The sequence below is a fragment of the Amblyomma mixtum genome, chromosome 2 (genome assembly GCF_055824585.1).
Source record: "Amblyomma mixtum isolate Tamu chromosome 2, ASM5582458v1, whole genome shotgun sequence".
Lineage (NCBI taxonomy): Eukaryota > Metazoa > Arthropoda > Arachnida > Ixodida > Ixodidae > Amblyomma > Amblyomma mixtum.
Window position 1 is genome coordinate 40,806,518 of NC_143013.1, and position 24,931 is coordinate 40,831,448.

At 48.8% G+C, this 24,931-nt stretch overlaps 1 protein-coding gene across 1 annotated transcript; it reads left to right on the forward strand.

Moving 5' to 3' along the window:
- Nucleotides 1-14,680, forward strand: LOC149359097 (tetraspanin-33-like). The gene is made up of 4 exons (XM_089568974.1): nt 1-252; nt 2,436-2,760; nt 9,666-9,822; nt 14,314-14,680. The coding sequence occupies exons 1-4, from the start codon at nt 1-3 to the stop codon at nt 14,678-14,680; spliced, it is 1,101 nt and encodes a 366-aa protein (XP_089425100.1).
- Nucleotides 14,681-24,931: the final 10,251 nt, after the last annotated feature.

Consider the following 24,931-nt stretch of genomic DNA (forward strand, 5'->3'; position numbering starts at 1 on the left):
ATGCCGCCCATAGAGATCGTTGACGATTCGCCTCCGGTGCGCAGGCCGATGGTCCCCAGCGCCCATCAGTCATCCATGCAGCAGTCTGACACTGTCCAGTCGGTCAAGAGGAAGGCCCCTTCTCCTCCGCGGTCTTCGCCCAAGAAGAAGGTCAAGAAGGAAGGGGGCAGCGTCAAGCCCAAGAAGCCCCCCGCCGCCAAAGGGGGGCGGCAACCGGACGAGGAGGCGTCCCTGCTCGACGTCAATCCAATGGTAAAGATGGACACGTCCATTACAACAGTAACTCGCGGCATGGCACGAAGATCCAAATCTTGTCAACCAGTTCCGGACGCGTGGATGACCTAAGCGCGTCATCGCAGAATCGCAAATCTGGTCGCTTGATGCCCAATTTTAGTCATTTTAGGGAGCGTTTGTCTGTTCGAAATATCACTGAATGTACGGTGGCTGCAGGACGCCAAGAATTAAGTTAGAACCAGACAGAATAGTTCGGACGTTCTCGTACTGGAGGCATCGTGTAAAGCGAGCGGGCTCCGGACCGCCTTTTCACGTTTCAGTCGTTTGATGTGAATCTCCTGTTTTGTTAGAAGAATAGCTGCACGCAGGACCCTGTACGCGATAAACAGCGTCGCCTTCGTGTTTCGTTACTGAAAACTCCCTAAAGATTCTAAAACCCCCCAAAGATCCTAAATATCTAGTGTTCACCTCCTGCTTGCCAGTGAGGACCATTTGCGGTGTGCTTGCGTCTTCGACAATATCACATCTGAGATGGGTCTGTTCAGGGTGAGCTTGGCAATGGAAGCGCTGTAACTGTAACTTTTCTTCGCACGAAACAGAGTGGAGCCAAGCGAACAAAAGAAGACGTGTACACTCCGCGTCAACCATGTGTAGAGCGCTCAAGCACTGCAATTTCTGGCCAAAAAATCGACCCCTTGTCACAGCTTCCACGATTTAGAGGCAGCTTTTGCGCGTAATTAGAGCCCGACAGGCTTGCAATCAAGGTGATCACAAGGACGTTGCTCTGAAACCATGGGCGGCTTTCTAATTTTAGTTTTTACGGCGTGGAGTACACTGCTGGAGTGCTTTACAGAAGGGTGACTCAGACTATAGGCGCCCGTCTGAATTGGTGCCTTGTCTGCTTGTGTCGAACTGCCTGTATGCTAAAAATAACAGCTTCGTTCTAAAGCATTGTGCTCTCCTCCAAAATTATGCTTCGTCTTATCTCCGCAAAATGTTCACTCTTTACATTTACGCGGAACAACTCGGAAAATTCTGGACTCTTTTTTACTATGGTCCTTATACAAAATACGCAAGTTTTTCTCACATGTGGTGTTAAATGCCTAAATCCACAAATTTCTAACGTGCGTTACGCAGGGCTCTGAATTTACTGTTTGGGGTTTTCAGCCTACTTACTTATTTTTTATGGGGCGAGGTTATTTTCGAAAATGTCTCTCAGGCCGCTAACCGGGTCATCTTCGAAAAATGTACGGGAACTTAAAGAAAAAGAGAACACTGTGAAGTGTGAAATGTAGCATTTCAGCAAAATATCAGTCTGCTTCGTCTTGAAGAGCATTATCGATCCGCTTCTCTGTGACGCTCGCAGGAAATTTGCATCATCTTTCAAGCGACATCACCTGCTGTGTGAAACGTTTAGTTAGGTGCTTGCGGGCACCGCATACATTTCCAAGACTACTGCTTTAATTAATGGACGCACGTACTGGTTTCAGACATTGCAACGTTTGCTTCGAATGCTGCTGGGAATAGAAATTCGGTTAGGACATAAGCCCTCCACAGGTAGCGAAACGAAGCTCGTGGTACAGGTGTTTCGACTTTAGAAGGGCCGGTAGCAGCGTGGCTGGAATGATGGATCCGATCCAATTTCTGAGGGCGGTGGCTGTCTGAGAGAATTTTTCACTGAAAACGCCCGCATTCAAGTCTGGCACAAAGTCAGTGGTGTCTAAGGAGACATGAGCCGTGTAGGACAAGTTGAACTAAGGAGGAGCGACTGCTTTTGAGGATGCTGCAGCCCTACCAGTATGTGCCCGCGGACCTCTTGAGGCTGTTAGGATGTCATCTTTAGCTGCTTCAGGAGCGCTTGGACCAATGACCTTTGGACCAACCGCTTGGACCGCTTGGACCAATGACCTTTTTCGAGCCCGAAAAAGGTGTTTGGTCTTATTTATGGGAACTACTGTCCCTATCTTCCGCTTCTCTGATGGAAACGAGATGTTAGTAGAAGTGACACCAGATTCCCCGTCTTTTGATCCTTGAATGAGGATCGAACTGGCTTCTCATCCAAGGTACAGATCCTCGTCTAGAGGTGGGCTGGTAACTCGATCCTCGTCGCCGCTCAGGCTGGATGTTGCATCTTTTGGCAGGACCACATATAGCAATCTGTGTGTGTACTTCTTCGGTGATTACTCGAGCCGGCCCCGCAGGTGCGCTATCCGCTTCTGCTGCTCAACCTGGCGCTGTGGTTCTTGGGCATCCTGCTGATGGCAGTCGGCGGGGTGCTGTACATGAATGGCCTGGAGGCTGACGAAGAACCGGACGTGCTAAGCGACATCGACTCGTCCACATCCCTCATCATGCGCATTGAGGTCATCATATCCGTCGCGGGCGCCTCGCTTTTCACCGTCTCCTTTTGTGGCTGCGTGGGTGCATTGCGCGAGAACCGCTGCCTGCTGCAGCTGTACTCGCTCGCACTCACCGGCATGATCGCGGCCCACCTCGTCTTCGGCGTGGTCGTCTTCTACGTGCCCGGTGAGCGCCACGTCACCATAGGGGCTGCGCATACACGAGACGCGCTTCGGTCTCTCGACGCGTTTTTACGATGCGCTCGCACACGTGTCCTCCCTTCATCTCCGTGTAAACTTTGGCAGAGGTAAAGAGTGAGCCTTAAGCTTATTTGGAAGTTTCTCCACTCATGTGTGATGATACTGTTTACGTAGTCTTGTTTCGTTGAACCCGAAAGTAGTCAGGCGTCAGGCTAAACGATGTCTTCCCAATTCGGCGAAGCTCGTTTGCACCAACTCACTGCGAGCAAGACAAGTCCGCAGCGACATCTAGTGTCGAGCAAGACAATCAGAGAGCGCGAAGAGGCGCCCAAGGAGACCGGACGGTGCCGGTACAAGACTGGTTTCCATTTCTCCTCACCACTTTGGCTAACCCGCCTTTCGACTGGACAGCGTGTATTTACATGTACTCTGCCAAGCGGGTCGGGCTGCGAAGCCTACCCCGTGCAGTCGCGATGACTCAGCTCGGCATGAAGGTCACTCTACCCAACCGAAAGGTGTAATGGAGCCGCTGTGACTGCCGCGTGCAGGTGGAGCTGGAGAGTGAGAACGGAACGAAAGAAGAGTGAAAAAAAGGGAAGAAAATATTAGGCGCGTGACGAACGCTGGTAAACACCGGTCCACAGGGCAGTGGTGTGCTCAAATACTTGGACAGCTTTTTGGCGCTTGCTTATTATCAACTGTTAACAACTACCCCCCCCCTACTTATCTTGGCAAAAGCAGATGCCGCTAGCCGAAAGGTGTAATGGAGCCGCTGTGACTGCCGCGTGCAGGTAGGAGCTGGAAAGTAAGAACGGAACGAAAGAAGAGTGAAAGAAGGGAAGAAAATATTAGGCGCGTGACGAACGCTGGTAAACACCGGTCCACAGGACAGTGGTGTGCTCAAATACTTGGACAGCTTTTTGGCGCTTGCTTATTATCAACTGTTAACAACTACCCCCACTACCTATCTTGGCAAAAGCAGATGCCGCTAGCCGAAAGGTGTAATGGAGCCGCTGTGACTGCCGCGTGCAGGTAGGAGCTGGAAAGTAAGAACGGAACGAAAGAAGAGTGAAAGAAGGGAAGAAAATATTAGGCGCGTGACGAACGCTGGTAAACACCGGTCCACAGGACAGTGGTGTGCTCAAATACTTGGACAGCTTTTTGGCGCTTGCTTATTATCAACTGTTAACAACTACCCCCACTACCTATCTTGGCAAAAGCAGATGCCGCTAGCCGAAAGGTGTAATGGAGCCGCTGTGACTGCCGCGTGCAGGTAGGAGCTGGATAGTGAGAACGGAACGAAAGAAGAGTGAAAGAAGGGAAGAAAATATTAGGCGCGTGACGAACGCTGGTAAACACCGGTCCACAGGACAGTGGTGTGCTCAAATACTTGGACAGCTTTTTGGCGCTTGCTTATTATCAACTGTTAACAACTACCCCCACTACCTATCTTGGCAAAAGCAGATGCCGCTAGCCGAAAGGTGTAATGGAGCCGCTGTGACTGCCGCGTGCAGGTAGGAGCTGGATAGTGAGAACGGAACGAAAGAAGAGTGAAAGAAGGGAAGAAAATATTAGGCGCGTGACGAACGCTGGTAAACACCGGTCCACAGGACAGTGGTGTGCTCAAATACTTGGGCAGCTTTTTGGCGCTTGCTTATTATCAACTGTTAACAACTACCCCCACTACCTATCTTGACAAAAGCAGATGCCGCTAGCCGAAAGGTGTAATGGAGCCGCTGTGACTGCCGCGTGCAGGTAGGAGCTGGATAGTGAGAACGGAACGAAAGAAGAGTGAAAGAAGGGAAGAAAATATTAGGCGCGTGACGAACGCTGGTAAACACCGGTCCACAGGACAGTGGTGTGCTCAAATACTTGGACAGCTTTTTGGCGCTTGCTTATTATCAACTGTTAACAACTACCCCCACTACCTATCTTGGCAAAAGCAGATGCCGCTAGCCGAAAGGTGTAATGGAGCCGCTGTGACTGCCGCGTGCAGGTAGGAGCTGGATAGTGAGAACGGAACGAAAGAAGAGTGAAAGAAGGGAAGAAAATATTAGGCGCGTGACGAACGCTGGTAAACACCGGTTCACAGGACAGTGGTGTGCTCAAATACTTGGACAGCTTTTTGGCGCTTGCTTATTATCAACTGTTAACAACTACCCCCACTACCTATCTTGGCAAAAGCAGATGCCGCTAGCCGAAAGGTGTAATGGAGCCGCTGTGACTGCCGCGTGCAGGTAGGAGCTGGATAGTGAGAACGGAACGAAAGAAGAGTGAAAGAAGGGAAGAAAATATTAGGCGCGTGACGAACGCTGGTAAACACCGGTCCACAGGACAGTGGTGTGCTTAAATACTTGGACAGCTTTTTGGCACTTGCTTATTATCAACTGTTAACAACTACCCCCACTACCTATCTTGGCAAAAGCAGATGCCGCTAGCCGAAAGGTGTAATGGAGCCGCTGTGACTGCCGCGTGCAGGTAGGAGCTGGATAGTGAGAACGGAACGAAAGAAGAGTGAAAGAAGGGAAGAAAATATTAGGCGCGTGACGAACGCTGGTAAACACCGGTCCACAGGACAGTGGTGTGCTCAAATACTTGGACAGCTTTTTGGCGCTTGCTTATTATCAACTGTTAACAACTACCCCCACTACCTATCTTGGCAAAAGCAGATGCCGCTAGCCGAAAGGTGTAATGGAGCCGCTGTGACTGCCGCGTGGAGGTAGGAGCTGGATAGTGAGAACGGAACGAAAGAAGAGTGAAAGAAGGGAAGAAAATATTAGGCGCGTGACGAACGCTGGTAAACACCGGTCCACAGGACAGTGGTGTGCTCAAATACTTGGACAGCTTTTTGGCGCTTGCTTATTATCAACTGTTAACAACTACCCCCACTACCTATCTTGGCAAAAGCAGATGCCGCTAGCCGAAAGGTGTAATGGAGCCGCTGTGACTGCCGCGTGCAGGTAGGAGCTGGATAGTGAGAACGGAACGAAAGAAGAGTGAAAGAAGGGAAGAAAATATTAGGCGCGTGACGAACGCTGGTAAACACCGGTCCACAGGACAGTGGTGTGCTCAAATACTTGGACAGCTTTTTGGCGCTTGCTTATTATCAACTGTTAACAACTACCCCCACTACCTATCTTGGCAAAAGCAGATGCCGCTAGCCGAAAGGTGTAATGGAGCCGCTGTGACTGCCGCGTGCAGGTAGGAGCTGGATAGTGAGAACGGAACGAAAGAAGAGTGAAAGAAGGGAAGAAAATATTAGGCGCGTGACGAACGCTGGTAAACACCGGTCCACAGGACAGTGGTGTGCTCAAATACTTGGACAGCTTTTTGGCGCTTGCTTATTATCAACTGTTAACAACTACCCCCACTACCTATCTTGGCAAAAGCAGATGCCGCTAGCCGAAAGGTGTAATGGAGCCGCTGTGACTGCCGCGTGGAGGTAGGAGCTGGATAGTGAGAACGGAACGAAAGAAGAGTGAAAGAAGGGAAGAAAATATTAGGCGCGTGACGAACGCTGGTAAACACCGGTCCACAGGACAGTGGTGTGCTCAAATACTTGGACAGCTTTTTGGCGCTTGCTTATTATCAACTGTTAACAACTACCCCCACTACCTATCTTGGCAAAAGCAGATGCCGCTAGCCGAAAGGTGTAATGGAGCCGCTGTGACTGCCGCGTGCAGGTAGGAGCTGGAAAGTAAGAACGGAACGAAAGAAGAGTGAAAGAAGGGAAGAAAATATTAGGCGCGTGACGAACGCTGGTAAACACCGGTCCACAGGACAGTGGTGTGCTCAAATACTTGGACAGCTTTTTGGCGCTTGCTTATTATCAACTGTTAACAACTACCCCCACTACCTATCTTGGCAAAAGCAGATGCCGCTAGCCGAAAGGTGTAATGGAGCCGCTGTGACTGCCGCGTGGAGGTAGGAGCTGGATAGTGAGAACGGAACGAAAGAAGAGTGAAAGAAGGGAAGAAAATATTAGGCGCGTGACGAACGCTGGTAAACACCGGTCCACAGGACAGTGGTGTGCTCAAATACTTGGACAGCTTTTTGGCGCTTGCTTATTATCAACTGTTAACAACTACCCCCACTACCTATCTTGGCAAAAGCAGATGCCGCTAGCCGAAAGGTGTAATGGAGCCGCTGTGACTGCCGCGTGGAGGTAGGAGCTGGATAGTGAGAACGGAACGAAAGAAGAGTGAAAGAAGGGAAGAAAATATTAGGCGCGTGACGAACGCTGGTAAACACCGGTCCACAGGACAGTGGTGTGCTCAAATACTTGGACAGCTTTTTGGCGCTTGCTTATTATCAACTGTTAACAACTACCCCCACTACCTATCTTGGCAAAAGCAGATGCCGCTAGCCGAAAGGTGTAATGGAGCCGCTGTGACTGCCGCGTGCAGGTTGGAGCTGGAAAGTAAGAACGGAACGAAAGAAGAGTGAAAGAAGGGAAGAAAATATTAGGCGCGTGACGAACGCTGGTAAACACCGGTCCACAGGACAGTGGTGTGCTCAAATACTTGGACAGCTTTTTGGCGCTTGCTTATTATCAACTGTTAACAACTACCCCCACTACCTATCTTGGCAAAAGCAGATGCCGCTAGCCGAAAGGTGTAATGGAGCCGCTGTGACTGCCGCGTGGAGGTAGGAGCTGGAAAGTAAGAACGGAACGAAAGAAGAGTGAAAGAAGGGAAGAAAATATTAGGCGCGTGACGAACGCTGGTAAACACCGGTCCACAGGACAGTGGTGTGCTCAAATACTTGGACAGCTTTTTGGCGCTTGCTTATTATCAACTGTTAACAACTACCCCCACTACCTATCTTGGCAAAAGCAGATGCCGCTAGCCGAAAGGTGTAATGGAGCCGCTGTGACTGCCGCGTGCAGGTAGGAGCTGGATAGTGAGAACGGAACGAAAGAAGAGTGAAAGAAGGGAAGAAAATATTAGGCGCGTGACGAACGCTGGTAAACACCGGTCCACAGGACAGTGGTGTGCTCAAATACTTGGACAGCTTTTTGGCGCTTGCTTATTATCAACTGTTAACAACTACCCCCACTACCTATCTTGGCAAAAGCAGATGCCGCTAGCCGAAAGGTGTAATGGAGCCGCTGTGACTGCCGCGTGCAGGTAGGAGCTGGATAGTGAGAACGGAACGAAAGAATAGTGAAAGAAGGGAAGAAAATATTAGGCGCGTGACGAACGCTGGTAAACACCGGTCCACAGGACAGTGGTGTGCTCAAATACTTGGACAGCTTTTTGGCGCTTGCTTATTATCAACTGTTAACAACTACCCCCACTACCTATCTTGGCAAAAGCAGATGCCGCTAGCCGAAAGGTGTAATGGAGCCGCTGTGACTGCCGCGTGCAGGTAGGAGCTGGATAGTGAGAACGGAACGAAAGAAGAGTGAAAGAAGGGAAGAAAATATTAGGCGCGTGACGAACGCTGGTAAACACCGGTCCACAGGACAGTGGTGTGCTCAAATACTTGGACAGCTTTTTGGCGCTTGCTTATTATCAACTGTTAACAACTACCCCCACTACCTATCTTGGCAAAAGCAGATGCCGCTAGCCGAAAGGTGTAATGGAGCCGCTGTGACTGCCGCGTGCAGGTAGGAGCTGGATAGTGAGAACGGAACGAAAGAAGAGTGAAAGAAGGGAAGAAAATATTAGGCGCGTGACGAACGCTGGTAAACACCGGTCCACAGGACAGTGGTGTGCTCAAATACTTGGACAGCTTTTTGGCGCTTGCTTATTATCAACTGTTAACAACTACCCCCACTACCTATCTTGGCAAAAGCAGATGCCGCTAGCCGAAAGGTGTAATGGAGCCGCTGTGACTGCCGCGTGCAGGTAGGAGCTGGATAGTGAGAACGGAACGAAAGAAGAGTGAAAGAAGGGAAGAAAATATTAGGCGCGTGACGAACGCTGGTAAACACCGGTCCACAGGACAGTGGTGTGCTCAAATACTTGGACAGCTTTTTGGCGCTTGCTTATTATCAACTGTTAACAACTACCCCCACTACCTATCTTGGCAAAAGCAGATGCCGCTAGCCGAAAGGTGTAATGGAGCCGCTGTGACTGCCGCGTGCAGGTAGGAGCTGGAAAGTAAGAACGGAACGAAAGAAGAGTGAAAGAAGGGAAGAAAATATTAGGCGCGTGACGAGCGCTGGTAAACACCGGTCCACAGGACAGTGGTGTGCTCAAATACTTGGACAGCTTTTTGGCGCTTGCTTATTATCAACTGTTAACAACTACCCCCACTACCTATCTTGGCAAAAGCAGATGCCACTAGCTTACTCTTCGTTTTATGTGCAGGCAAACAGTCGTGGAACGAAGATGTCAGCAAAGATCAGGCTCTTTTCCTTCACCTCGCTACATCGAGCTGCGCGTTGTCTTGGCGTAGGGCGCTTAGCAGACAGTCTTGCAGAGGATGCACTGACGACCCACGGAGAATGAGGGAGCTGAACTTTAAAACAAACAAAAACACACAGAAGTACCGGAAGCTTCACACTCAGCTACCAAAGCTGCACTCACGTCTTCCCATAAGCCGGGGTTATCTGCTTCGCTGCTGGAAGCCTGACGAAAAACCTTTCCTTTTTTCTCGCTCCGCGGGTGCGATGCAAGCGCCCAGCGCTAACCATACACTTTAAACGCAGATACGCCTATGTGGGAGTTTTTAAAAGAGAATGAGCTTTTTTCTTGCGCACATCCTTTTATAAAAGGGAGCAGCCTAGAGGACAACTTACTGTCTCTTTACTCCTTCCTGTTTAGTGTGTAGCGGCCTTGCAATGTCTTAAGCGTCGCGACCGTTAAGGAAAGGCGTTAAAGGACTGAGTGATCTAGCCGCCTCTTCTTAGTTGACCTCTGTGTTTCCGTTCATTCTTCGCAGGTGGAATCAAGAAGGTGATAGATAAGACGATCACCACGTCGCTGATTGTCCACTACCGCGACACCACGGAATCTGAGAGACTTATAGACGCGGTACAGCGCAAGCTGAAATGCTGTGGCGTGACGGAGCGCAGCTTCAGGGACTGGGAGCTCAACATGTACGCAGCCTCCGCTGTCCCGTTTTGTTTAACGCTTTGCAGTTTTCTGGGATGCCTGGCATTGGCGTATGTGTAACCTAGATAGAGAGGCGCAGCAAAAAGGAACTGCCTCTGAGCGGGCAATCCAGCCTCAGAACTATCGGTTAGCATACGGAAGCATTAACGCCGGAACATGAAGTGAAAGAACATGCGCACGCTGCTGCTGCGCTGTAGCTGCATTTCAGACCACGCTGTCCTGCGCAGAGCCGTGTCGAGGACGGCAAGTAGAGGCAAGAGTAATATACGAGGTCTGTTAGAAAAGTATCCGACCTTTGGCCGAAAAAAAAAAAAAACTGGCATAACTGGAGCGTTAGAAACCTAATCACCTTCAAAGTAGTCTCCTTGGGACTCCATATACATCTCCCAGCGGTGCTGCCATTGTTGGAAGTATTCCGAAAAGGCCCTTTTCGGAATGGAATTTAGCTCTGCTGTCGTTGCAGCCATAATGTCCTTTCTTTTCTGAAATCGCGCTCCTTTCAATGGCCTCTTGATTTTAGGAAACAGCCAGAAGTCGTAGGGGGACATATCAGGAGAGTAAGGAGCCTGTTGAACTACAGGAGTCTGGTTTTTCGCCAGAAAAGTGAATCAAATTCGAGGAATGTGCAGGAGCAATGCCGCGACGGATGCGCCAATTTCTTGTTGACCTCAATTCCGGTCTCTTGCGCCCCACAGCACCACGTAGGCGATGGAGGACATCCCTGTAGTACTCTTTAGTCATTCTTTGATCCTGTGGGGTGCGTACTCGTGGTGTGCCACACAGAGGGAGTCAAAAAGCAGTCAGCATCACTTTGACATTGCTGCGCACTTGGCGGGCCTTCTTTGGTCTTGGTGACGTGGAATGCGTCCTCTGTGACGACTGGGATTTGGTTTCCGGGTCCTACCCGTACACCCAAGACCCGTCACTAGTGATTACGGCGTCGGTGAAGTCAGGGTAACTGTTTGTGGAATCCAGCATCTCCTGTGAGACTTCAAAATGAAGCTGCTTTTTCTCCACCGTCAGCAGCTTCGGCACGAATTTCGCCGCAACTCTCTCCATGGCCAAATCTTCGGTGATAATGGAATGTGCAGAAAAATTGCTGATGTCCACCTCTTCCGCAATTTCTCGGATAGTCATACAACAGTCCCGCATCACCACAGCGTTCACTTCGGCAATTACCTGGTCATTTCGGCATGCTGATGGCCGACCGGAGCGTGGCTCTCTCTCCACAGATGTGCGGCCGTCTTTAAACCAGTTGCACCATTGCTTAATCTGTGTGCTGCTCATAGCATCGTCACCGAAAGCCGTGTGAACATTTCTAATGGTTTCCACTTGGCTATCGCCAAGTTTCTGGCAAAATTTGAGGTAGTAGCGCTGCTCCTCTCGCTCCGCCATTTTCCTTGCAACAAAAAACCGACGAGAGCACTGCGCACTGCCTCACTCAAACGCTGCTTCCCAGCGACTGACGCTATCGGCAGGCGGGAAAAAATTCGTGCATGCGCACGAGGGTTCAAGGTCGGCTGCTGTAAGCGCGCTTGTTTCATATCCATCAGGTGTTCGCAAAAAAAAATAAAGTCGGATACTTTTCTAACAGACCTCGTACTCCCCTTGTGCCCACGGAATAGGGACGTTATGCAAAAAAAAAAAAAAAGATTGAGGCAATGGACTCCACTATCGTGACGATCATGACGGTGATGTCGGTGCTTTGTTTTTTTCTGCCCATCCCTCTTCCTGTTTCATGGCTTTTGTATAAAAATAGAATCAACATGAAGGTGATCGACTGCGCATCGGACGAACGAGTCTAATAAACCTTTTAGTTGCTTTCCAACTATACTGACACTAAAAATGCGGCAGCCAAGCGGCCAGCTATGCCAAAGTATTTGTTCAGTTTCTCGCTAGTGTATATGTAAACTGTGGTAGAGCAATTCAGTCGAAGTAGTTTCAGTTTCAGTTTATTCACTTTGAATGAAGGTTATACAAACAGGGTGATAAAAGCATCTGGGCCCTTAGCAAGCTGCTAGTTCGGGTCCATGCAATAAGTGCAAAAAATAGCGTACTCAGGCGTCAATATAAGAAAAAAATGTACATTTTATATGAATAGAAGATGTTACACAAAACTACAATTAAATGAAGCAAGCATATGCAACCAATGAATGAAAGAAAAGACAACAGAGGACGTTCGTTACAAGCATTGAATAATACATAAATACAGATTAAAGAGTATTAGCTCATTCTATACAAACCAAGTAATACACTTTTTAGTAGACTACATTTCTGCTAGAGATTGAAAGTTATTTTTATAGATAATGTCCTTTACCAAGCGAGATAAATTTGGACTTCTTTTAACCATTACTGGAAGAGCGTTCCAGATTTTTGTACCAGTATATGTTAACAATCGCCTACTGTATGTGTTGTAAACGGCGGGTAAGTTAAAATTATAATTATCCTCACTTCGTGTACCTTTTTGGGGGTATAAAGATGGTGGAGGGAAACGGGTTATTGCTTGACAGAATTTTGTGCACAGCACAAGCTGTTTTGTAATCCCGTGCGACTGTGAATGGCATAATCTGGAGTTCGGGAAATAGTGCTGCAGTGTGTTCTCTGTAAGATGAAAAGGTTAGAATGCGCAGAGCACGTTTCTGCAGAATGATGAGTGGCTCTAGATATGAAGGATAGGTATAGCCCCATGATTCAACGCAGTGTGTTAGATGAGAGTGAAAAATTGCGAAGTATATTGCTCTGAGCGTTTTTAGGGGAAAGTATTGTCAGGCTTGAAAAAGTACAAAACATGCATGGCTTAGTTTCTTGCAGACGTTACTGATGTGCTCCTTAAAATGCAATGACGAGTCCAGCGTGACACCTAGGTATCGGCATGATTCGACTTGATCAATGTCTTTCTGACCAATCCTTAAGTTAATAGAACCTTTGTTTTTGCTGCCTGAAGATGTAAAGATTGCGGGACGTAGCGTTAAAAGAAGTTTAACGCTACGTCGCGGAACCCATAGCAGGCTAATTTCATCAATAATAATTCATGATCAACCGTATCGAAAGCTTTCTTTAAGTCCAAAAATATGCCAATAACTGTTTCTCTGTTTTGTAAACTATTATATATACTATTTACAATGGCTGTAACGGCTGTGCTTGTTGATTTGTTTGCTGGGAATCCGTGCTGATTGGATACAATGAGATTGTATTTTAATAAAAAGTCTAACATTCGTTTTGTTATAAGTTTCTCAAATAATGTATTAATTGCAGATAGGACTGATACAGGCCGGTAGTTTTATAACAGATCTGGATTCCCACACTTGAACACAGGAGAGACCCTTGCCTTTTTAAGAATATCAGGGTACGTGCCGGAGTGAAAGGTGGAGTTAAATATAAGCCTAAAGGGATCACGTTTGAATGGGACAGTGCAGTGGTAACTGCTATTACAGTGAACACGCGAGCGCGTTTCTTTCGACGCTTATAGTATTATATACCGACGTTCAAGCGACGTTCGTTGGTGTCACAAAAAACAAACGGATCAGATGATGTTGTTCTACAGCAGATGACGCAGGAGAGAGAGAGAGAGGAAGGAAGGAAGGAAGGAAAGAAGGAAGGAAAGAAGGAAGGGACAACTTTATCTTACTCTAGTGCTTTTTTCTGCGCTTTTGGGGCACCCTCAGAGTCGTTCTCTCCTTGGTTGTATCCCCAGGAGTCTTCTCTGTCGAAGTCGTCCACCTCTAATCAATGGCCGGTTGCCCTCAGTCCAGGGCTCCGCTGGCCACTGCTGCCCGTTGAGCTCGCTGCACCAGACCTTGTTAGTCTTCACAGCGGTCGCTGGACAGCAGAGTCCCCCATTGCTCTGCACTGGGGTTTTGTATATTGGGGACCGCGTCTATGTTTCGGCAGGCCCAAGTGATGTGATATAGAGTGGGTTTTTCGTCGCACCACGGACATTTGTCCGCGTATATCGTAGGGTGCATTTTGTTTAGTATATGTAGGTTTCAGTAAGAGCCTGCCTATAATTGTCTCCAAGTGACAGCTTCCTCTTTGTTGAGAGAGAGAAAGTTTTGGGTTATGGTTTACGGGGTTTTAACGTCCCAAAGCGACTCAGGCTATGAGGGACACCGTAGTGAAGGGCTCCGCAAATTTCGGGCACCTGCGGTTCTTCAACGTGCACTGACATCGCACACTACACGGGCCTCTAGAATTTCGCTTCCATTGAAATTCGACGGCCGCGGCCGGGATCGAACCCGTCTTTCGGGTCAGCAGCCGAGCGCCATAACCACTGAGCCACCGTGGCGGCAAAGAGAAACTTCTATCATGAGCATAGGTTGGAGAGAGTCCCGAAAACGTGATGGACCCCAAAAACACGCGTACCCGCGTTCACGGTAACGATGACCACCACTATGGCTCAGATGTCGCCGTTGACCAAATCACTGCGAGACGCACTGTGGTTGAGCGCAGCGGCGCTGGGAAACTTGTGTCCGCAGGTACTTCAACTGCACGCTCCTGAACCCGAGCTACGAGCGCTGCTCGGTGCCCTACTCGTGCTGCAAGACGAACAAGAGCGAGGCGGAGAGGACGGGCGCCGACCTGACCGCCAGCCTGTACTGCGGCCGCGACGTGCTCAACCTGAGCGACCACGATGCCTGGTACCGGGTGCACATGGAGAGCTGCACGGACGCGGCCAACCGGTACATCAAGGAGAACGTGATGATTCTGGGCGGCGGCTGCCTGGTCGTGGTCATCGTGCTCAGTTTCATCGACATGATCACGAACACGGTCATCGACGAGATCGATGGCATCCGCAAGTTTTACGACAAAGTCGAGAAGGCCCTTCAAAAACGGAAGAAGTAGCGTCTTATGCCGCTCTCACGAAGTCCCGTGTCTTCGTGACGGAACCCAACAGTCACCGAAATCAAAAAGCGCAGGGGATGTTATTGTTTTGTATTCAATTTCTGGTGTTCATCAATCGGATATTAATATGGTATTCATTTAAGATAATAGATCATAAAGCAGGTGAAAAAAAAATTGGAGGGCATACTTAAACTCCGCCTTAAGGGTATGATGCGATAGCGTAATGGAATAATTCCTGTTACTTCATTAAGACAATTCTCTACTTTATATCCATAAATCCCGGCGAGGCCTCGTACCACTCCCGGCGCAGGGGTACAGCGGTTAAGGGATGGTCGTGCGATTGCAGGTGATCCCGGCGGTCACCCTCCCACTCAGAGTTTGAAGTCGGTTAGGAGTGACGTCGATGAAATTAAAGCAAGAAAGTAAAAGAAAAAGCCTAGCATGCTGGCAACGCTCCTCTCTTCGATCCATACATCCGTCCACGTGCAACCACTATAGCGTTATGAAGGGAAACTCTGCAGCACAAATCTCTCTGGGTATCCTGCTCATTCAAGCGGTGTATGTAGCCGGCTGCGATCGCTTTTCGATGCGCGGCTTGCGCGCTGTTTGCTGCGCTGAGAGGCACGAAAGGTTCCGCAGGACTTATCCAAGACGTGTGATATGTTTTTTTTTTCTGGATTTCTCGTGTCTTGTGAATCTTCGAACCACATAATGATTCCGGGATCCCTGTGGTGTTGATATCACAAATTCTTTGGTTTTGGCATTGCAGTTTCTAACTTTTTGACAAACTGGGAAGAAATTTTGTACGTGGTTGTAAAAAAATTGCCAGCTTTTACATTTTTTGCTTTGGAAAACCATCGAATTGGCTTTCTTGAGTCCCTAATATGTTTTTTAGGCCGAACAATATTTGTTGTGAACTGAAGTGATGAACGGCGCCTGAAAGGTATTTTCAGGTTCGATGTGGGGTGCCGGAAACTGCGTACAGTCTTCGATCCGCAAAAAGTGGAGCTGAGAAAAAGCCGATGCAGTATTCACGGTACACAGAGGACGATTTGAAGTTGGCTTCTATCTGTTACAGCAAGGCAAAGACAAAGGCACTAGTTTCACTTAAAAAAGGTGATTCTACAAACGAGAGAAAAAAAAAGAAAAGATGTCGCCCCCGCTTTCCGTTTTCGTGAGCTGAATAGGGTGCGTAAGAAAGAGATATGCACCACGGATACCTGAGTTCAGGCTACACCGCCATTTACCATTGAGCGCTGATCACGGAGTCCATTTTAGCATCGACATCACGAGTTTCAATGGAGGGGCGTGGTGAAATGTTCCACCTTTAAATAAAATTTTCACAGCTATGAATGCATCGTTTGGTGCATCAGCATAGCTAGAAACATTATGGATAGCCAGAAAGGTGGTATAATTTATTTTTGCTGCTAATAAATTAATGTCCATCCAAGGCATAGCTTCCATATATTTTCTCCGAACAGTGCGATGAGTACGATCGGTGGGTTCTTCGGGACACCTTAGAATTCGGTAGGCTTCGACGACCGACGGTCACGGGACCCTCGGGATGATATGTTGTTATGAACAACATGTAAAAAAAAAAAAAACGATAGTTAATTGCTATACGTGCTAAGATACTAGTGCCGGCATAAGAATTACGTGCAGGACAAAGCGCACAATCCTTTTATTGCTGCTAGACTACGTGTTGTAGTTTCTTGTCGCCTTCCGGAGCGTTGTCGAGGAAGCATTTCTGAAACGTAGAGACCATCAAACACTCAGTTTATTTTTTCCATAATCTTCAGATATTTGGGATCAGTGACCGCATACATAAAATGCACTTCACTGACCCGAAGCCGGCCGCGACGGCCGCGTTTCGATGGAGACGAAACGCAAAGGCACCCATGTGCTGTGCGATGTTAGGGCGCGCGTTAGATCCCCGGGTGGTCGAAATTATTCCGGAGCCCTTCACTACGGCGCCTTTTTCTCTCTTTCTTAATCCACTCCCACCTTCCTCCCTTCCTTACGGCGTTGTTCGGGTGTCCACCGAGATACCTGAGACAGTTACTGCGCAGCTTCCTTTCCACAAAAACCAATTTTTAATTTTATATGCACCAAGTTCCTCGGCTGAAATCGAAGGACGTCGCCCATCGTCAGCTTGCTCAGCCATCTTCGCCGACTGGTCGAAAGCTCTGGTGAAACCAAACGCGCTGAGCTCATATCGCTGGCTCATCCCAAGGCAGAATAGCTTGACGTCCTCTCTCGGCGATTAACGCAACACTCGTCGGTAACACACTTTCCGTGTCTGACTCTGCCAATTTCACGCGTTAACGTGGAGCCTTTGTTAAAAGTAAGGGCCAAAGGGAATTGTTTCTAAGAAGTTTAATGGCAGGTGCTCTTGAAGCTACCCTGGAAGCTCGAACTAACGAACAAGGGAGGACAACATTTTGGTTTGTGGGGGTTTAACGTCCCAAAGCGACACAGGCTATGAGGAATGCCATAGTGAGAGGCTCCGGGAATTTCGACCACCTGGGGTTCTTTATTCCGGGTTCGAAATCAGAGTACTGAGAATTTTAACTCATCAACGAATTCCTGATTTTTCATGTCTTCCATTAACTTTATTTTTGCCAACACAAAGAAGACATTAACAAAAAGATTCGCTCAGTGTGTAGAACCAGAAGGCAGAATATTGAGCTGCAAATACCGGTTTTTGTTTCTTTCTCATTTAAGTGGAGTGGTTCGTGTGGGTACTACGTAGCTACGGAAATTTCAAACTGAGTTCGCGTCCGCTAGCACGACCACTAACAGGGGGAAAAAAAAAAAACGCACATTCAAACTTCGTTCCTCCCTGCCTGATATTTTAGATCCGGAAGCAATTACCGCATAAGTGGAACTATACGAGCGGCAATGGTCAATGGCTAACATAAGGTGGCGCAGAAAGGGGAGAGGGGTAGTTTGTTGGAGTGAGGGGAGCGGTCAAGAGTGAGTGCGGAGGGTACACGTTGCTTAGGCTGAACTAAATCGACCAGCAAGCAAGGTGAAAGTGATGAGCAAGCTGCGTTTATGAACTGCGCTCAGAATTAAAGATGCGGTGATAATTCCACTGCGCTGAACAGTGCCCTAGAGGCCACCAATAAGGCACATGACAGCGTATTTCGGTTTAAAGTGTCTGAATTTCCTTTCGAGAAGCATTCAGTAGCAAATAATGTTCAGTGCAGTAGAGAGGAAAGAAGATGCAGAAAATAAACTTACGACAAGAGTCTTCACGTCATTCTCGTGTTGTCCAAGGTACTTCTGCAGAAGAAAGCAGGCGACTTACAAGGTAAGCGCTACACTAAAGAAACCTCATAAGAAAACAAACGTGAACGATTTCTAAGGTTGTCTGGAAGGCACTCACCATGACATCCGAACTGAGCATGCAGCTCATTGTCTGGACGGACGGGATAAAGAGAAAACGTGTGCACATTAGCTTGCAGCCGAGTAGGCTGAGAGCATACGCGCACAAATGAGCACTTTCGAATTGACATCCGGGCTAAAGTTAAGGCTAATCAATGTTCAGGTCACTTCTTCCATCCCGACATCACCGGAAGACCAAGCAACGGTCACATTTCACGCCCTGTGGGAACGCTATCAGTTCCATCTAAAACGACCAGCGTGATAGCAAACGAGGTGAAAGTGGTGAGTAAGTTGCATTTGCGAACTGCGCTGAAGCCTCGCCCACCAGAAGCCCATTCAGCACCGGAACGAAAAAGCAATGGTGAAATAAAATTCAAAGACATGACGGGAAGGTGATGAATCTAAAATCAAAATGTGAAACCAATGCTGCTAAAGCAGACTTGTGGCGTCACATCGCGAGCTCGGCTGCGCATTTCTCTCTCTCTCTCTCTCTCACAAGTGTGGGGCAAGGATAGCGTTACCACTTCCTTGCACTTGCGAACTTGTGTTTTACGCTGTGATATCTCTTCGCTTACTGTGACTCCACGCTTTTTGTCAAAAGATATGTTGTACAGAGCTTGCTATACAAGGAACGTCGGTAGGTTTCACGAAATTCGGCGTCCGCACAGGTGCAGATGCAGAGCAGGGGTGGATTGACTTTTGACCTTGGTCCACAGCTGATGCAATCTCCTGATCTAGCTCCGTGACAGCAGACCCTATAAGATCCCCAGTTTTACTTTGGTTCGTCGGTTTATCTGGTAGCAGCACTGTAGCGACTGGGCGTGGGACATCACACACCCGCCGATTACTGTGCCACGAAGGATGGGTGGCCCGAAGCGAACTTATGATAGCGCTGAAACTCGCAACATACGCCATGGCCTTCTGGAATTTTTTTTTTTTTTGCAATTTCATTTTCTTATGTGCGCAATAAATCTTTTATTGGCGTTTTATTCTTCTTTTGCATCAAACCAACAGTACTAAACGGCTGTTAGTACAGTCGTGATTACATGGGCGCCCTACCTACGCACAACAGAAACGAAGCCAAATGACTGAGTCTTGTAAACGATATCACAAGGAAGTGTGCTGCTCACCTGTCCAAACTCTCCATTCTTCCAGCAGTCCCAAGAGTTGCTGGGGAACCCATTGCTGAGCGCCCTGCTGACGCATTCGATACTCTGGGGCAGGAAAGAAAGGAGCAGTGTACAATGCGATGATATGATACGATGTTCGCGGCATATTAAAGGTGCAGTGAAGAGGAATCTGAACTCGTATTTTTGCCGCGGGATCTTGATCTACACATTCCAAGCATTCTTAGAAACGACGACTTATTGCCCTGTGGGGCCGATTTCCCTAATTAAATCGAATTAACGTCCGGCTCCCGCCTTTATTTTTTGAGTTCTCCCCGCAAACGGTGGGCGGAGTCGGCCAAAGCCTGGAGTGCCTTTCAGCCAGCTCCGTGAAAGCGCAAAGCAAAGCGAAAGCAAAGCTTTCGCTTTTTTTCTTTAGGTTTTCGTGAATAAATAGTTTCATTTGCAAATAATACAGCCGCAAATAAGCCCGCAGAAATAAAAATACGCGCGGACTATTTGCTACTACGGATTACTACGTATTACTCCGCCGATGGCAGAGCGGCAAGCCGCCACGAGACTGGGTGAAAGGCACTCCACGCGTTGGTCGACTCCGCCCACCGTACGGAGAGAATTAAAAAAATAAAAATAAAAAGCGGGAGCTGGACGTTAATTCGATTTAATTAGGAAAATCGACCACACAGGGCAATAAATCGAAGTTTCTATGAATGCTCGGAGCGTGTAGATAGAGTTCCCGCGGCAAAAAGACGAGTTCAGATTCCTCTTCACTGCACCTTTAAGCGCCACAGACGCATATTCAGATTGTCCAAGCATATCTGCCGTACAGAGCATGCAGCTTAGTTTGATGAAGATCTTGCAGAACTTGGTGCGGGATTCAGGTGGGGAATCTATGAAGATGACTGTATTGTGGCGTTACGAGTGCTGGAGGCGTATGCTTGGCAGCGTTAATGTGCGGACATCCTGCGGAAACGCCCTGAATACTATTCTGTGACACGGAGAAGCCATGGGTGAGAATATTTGCTGTGGTACCCGCTTCTCCTCCAGCAGCTGAATCCCGCACTCACGGAAGGAGTGCAGGGACTGTAAGGGGAAAAGAGAAGGTGTAGGCATATCCTTTGACAAAAGTCTCTATGTCAAAAGGGTGCCTTGATTTTGGCCGTGGAGTTGGGAAATAATAGGACCCCGTAAATTAAAATATCCGCAGAGGAAGGAAGTCTGTTTCCTTCTCACATACCCGGAGGTTTCGAGCTAAAAGGGGTTCGCAGGCAAGGAACTAAGCGGCTCAGCCCACTCCTACCAATTAGCGGCACTTTGCGCTGTCGCGCACTGGGCATAGCTCCATGTACTCGCGCTTAAAGAGGTCAGTACTTACAGTGAAGTTGAACCAGTTGTTCTGCAGGGACTCGAACATGGGTCCGATTGAATTCAGGTGCTGGGCACATTTCTCGAAGCCTGCCCGAAAGCAGTTCGCCATGCAAATCAAAGAAACGTAGACCAGAACGAGAAGTACTAAGATTCTTCATATATGGTATTGGCGCCATCATCACCACCTTGTGCTATTGTTCAGTTGCCGTTTAAGTGCCTGTTGGTGTGTTGTCATGTCTATTATCCGTTTTTGTAAACCTTGGTATCTTTCATTCAGGGAAATGTGGAGCGAAAACACATTTGCCGCCAGTTGTTCTGCCAAAATCGAACACGTAGATATGGCGGAGGACTCTTCAGGGCCCCTTCAGGGTGTACTGCCCACTACATAACCGAATTAGGAGGTCGTGGGTTCGGATCCCACCGGCGGCATGTGGTTGTTTTTCTTCTGCTTTTCTAATCAATTAGCATTAAGCGAATAACATATTCAGTAGTATTCTAAATTGATCAACACAAAAAATAAATAATTGAATTTAAAAGAAATCCCTTGTGCCCCTTGGTTTCTGTGGCTGTTGGCTTCTGTCATATTTATAACGAGCCCCTCATTCCCCTCCCCTTGTTTGCTTGATTGCTTAGCGAGGGCCTCGGTTCTGGCAGCCTTGACGCCATAGGAAGCATAAGAGGGTTCTCACACAGCTTCAACCCTCTTCGTTCGATGACGTTCTACGTCACACCTGCGGTAACTCAGGACGTTCCACGTCCGCCGCTTATGAACGTAGGTGGCGCTGATGAACACTCTCAAGGTTAGGTTACTTGTAAACATAAATACCCCCGAAAGCAGAAGATTTGACAGCCGTCGCCGTAGCTCAGAGGTAGAGCACCGGACGCGTAATTCGGAGGTCGTGGGTTCGGATCCCACCGGCGGCATGTGGTTGTTTTTTCTTCTGCTTTTCTAATCAATTAGCATTAAGCGAATAACATATTCAGTAGTATTCTAAATTGATCAACACAAAAAATAAATAATTGAATTTAAAAAAAAAATCCCTTGTGCCCCTTGGTTTCTGTGGCTGTTGGCTTCTGTCATATTTATAACGAGCCCCTCATTCCCCTCCCCTTGTTTGCTTAATTGCTTAGCGAGGGCCTCGGTTCTGGCAGCCTTGACGCCATAGGAAGCATAAGAGGGTTCTCACACAGCTTCAACCCTCTTCGTTCGATGACGTTCTACGTCACACCTGCGGTAACTCAGGACGTTCCACGTCCGCCGCTTATGAACGTAGGTGGCGCTGATGAACACTCTCAAGGTTAGGTTACTTGTAAACATAAATACCCCCGAAAGCAGAAGATTTGACAGCCGTCGCCGTAGCTCAGAGGTAGAGCACCGGACGCGTAATTCGGAGGTCGTGGGTTCGGATCCCACCGGCGGCATGTGGTTGTTTTTCTTCTGCTTTTCTAATCAATTAGCATTAAGCGAATAACATATTCAGTAGTATTCTAAATTGATCAACACAAAAATAAATAATTGAATTAAAAAAAAAATCCCTTGTGCCCCTTGGTTTCTGTGGCTGTTGGCTTCTGTCGAATTAGGTAAGGTTCTTCTGAATTGGCAGCTGTATTAATAATAATAATAATAATGCTTTATTTCCACCAAATCAAATACAATTTGATGGAGGAGGGGAGAAAAAAAAGCGGCTATCCGCTTGACGGAGTTCTCCTCTCCTGTTCAGACGGCAGTGACAGAAAACGAGGAACTAAATTGAACATCAAGTCATCAAGTCATTAAGAACATAAAACGAAGAACTAAATTGAACATCAAGTCATAGATGAACAAAAACATCAAGACGTTGTTATTCACGCCCGGGCCGAAAAGTTACAGTGACACTTGCACCGCTGTCTAAACCGCCTTTCCCATCAGTGAACCCTTGTCAGGTCAATCACCTGAACTATACCACCCCATGTGGCTTACCATGGTACACAGGCTCTGGTTAAGGCTGAGGATAAGGCTAAGCCTCAACCAAGGCTCAGAATCAGGCTCAAACTCTGTCGAAGGCTAAAGCTGAAGCTCAGGCTAAGCATCGTGCATCGTAGTTATGTCGTGAACAGTACAGGGTATCGCTTGTCTTTCTAGCGCCTGTTTGTGTATATATCAGCTAATATGTTGCCTGATTTCAGCATGCACTAATTCACCAAGTTCAAATCAGAGCTTTAGCCGCCGCGGTGGCTCAGTGGTTATGGTGCTCGGCTGCTGACCCGAAAGACGCGGGTTCGATCCCGGCCGCGGCGGTTGAATTTCTTTGGAGGAGAAATTCTAGAGGCCCGTGTACTGTGCGATGTCAGTGCACGTTAAAGAACCCCAGGTGGTCGAAATTTCCGGAGCCCTCCACTACGGCGCCTCTCATAGCCTTAGTCGCTTTGGAACGTTAAACCCCATAAACCAACCAACCAACCAACCAACCAACCAACCGACCGACCGACCGACCGACCGACCGACCGACCGACCGACCGACCGACCGACCGACCGACCGACCGACCGACCGACCGACCGACCGACCGACCGACCGACCGACCGACCGACCGACCGACCGACCGACCGACCGACCGACCGACCGACCGACCGACCGACCGACCGACCGACCGACCGACCGACCGACCGACCGACCGACCGACCGACCGACCGACCGACCGACCGACCGACCGACCGACCGACCGACCGACCGACCGACCGACCGACCGACCGACCGACCGACCGACCGACCGACCGACCGACCGACCGACCGACCGACCGACCGACCGACCGACCGACCGACCGACCGACCGACCGACCGACCGACCGACCGACCGACCGACCGACCGACCGACCGACCGACCGACCGACCGACCGACCGACCGACCGACCGACCGACCGACCGACCGACCGACCGACCGACCGACCGACCGACCGACCGACCGACCGACCGACCGACCGACCGACCGACCGACCGACCGACCGACCGACCGACCGACCGACCGACCGACCGACCGACCGACCGACCGACCGACCGACCGACCGACCGACCGACCGACCGACCGACCGACCGACCGACCGACCAAGCAACCAAATCAGAGCTTTAGGTAAGTACCTTGTGTACGTACTAGGTCAGTACAATTAGTATTCAAGAAAAGTTTGTTGTTGCCCATCCTTTATCATTTACAAACACTGGAGGATTGGAAGGCCTCAGCCAGGGTGTGGTGCTCCTACTTATGGATAGCGCGGCCCCAAGTCACGAGTTTCACATCGCTCGACTGTGTTAGTCACAGCAGTTAGTAGGTGTGCCAGTCTCCGTTCAGTGGTCGGACAATACAGTAAACAGGGTAGGGACAGCGCAGATGTTTATTAAAAGTGGAATCCCTGGGAAAGCACACAAGTATGCGTCACGTAGTCGTGTACGGCGCTCAATAGAGGATTCAACGGATCAGCAGCCTTGAACCTCGAGGCAATACGTAAAGTAGACTTGGAAATGCACTGCCGAAGATTCTGACATCGCCATGGCATCCTTGACATCGCCATGGCCATGACATCCTTGAGTCGGCTGGCAATCTGCGCCATGTCACAAATCTCGAAGGCCGTACTCGAGTGATTAAATTCTTTGGCTTCGATTAAAAAAGTAGACGAAATTTTATGATGACACGATAGCTGGAGGGCTACGTTTATTGTATTTGGAGAATAGTGCTAACGGGAGCAGAAAGGAGAGGATATGTGAGCGCGTTTATAGCCTGGAACACTTCGGTGTAACTTTTAAAAACTTCTTTCCTTTCCACGCGTTCATAAGCGGAAAATTAGGGGAAGAAGGATAATGTTTTAATGTGGCGGTGTCCTGACACTTATCGTGCATCAAAGTGATTACATCGCACTTTGCAAAGAGCAATTTTTCAACCCGAGCAGCCTCCTTCGAACCAATGGAAGGAGCATTGCGAGCTTAAGCCACCCGAATCGTCACGCTTACCTGGTTGGCACGTTGGCTTGAGATCTTCTAGACTGACAGCGAGTAGCATAGCCTGAATCTCGTCCACGTTCACTAGCGCGTTTTGCACGAGGGCGGGCAATGCGATGAGCACAAAGCTCGCACCCAGTTCCTTCATTTCGACCTTCAGCACCGCCTGGGCAGTGCGTTTACGCAACGATTTTGCCACTGCCCAGAGACGGCCGTCGCTGGCCTTGGGACTGCCACGCGCGGCTGAAGATCACGAGAAAGCTTATTATTTATGAGGCGAACTGCGCGTGCGCTGTATAACCCACACGGAAAGAATAGCGTCTGCGGGGCAACAAAGCCGGACAATGAATCTGGTACATCTTGAGAAAATTAAGCACAGCTGTCAGCACATATTAAGAGCTTTT

Bases quoted from the DNA above. Each gene is read 5' to 3' on its own strand.
- LOC149359097 (XM_089568974.1), top strand. From the start codon at position 1: ATGCCGCCCATAGAGATCGTTGACGATTCGCCTCCGGTGCGCAGGCCG. The intron at 253-2,435 runs GTAAAGATGGAC...CCGGCCCCGCAG, and splicing joins TGCTCGACGTCAATCCAATG to GTGCGCTATCCGCTTCTGCT. The intron at 2,761-9,665 runs GTGAGCGCCACG...CATTCTTCGCAG, and splicing joins GGTCGTCTTCTACGTGCCCG to GTGGAATCAAGAAGGTGATA.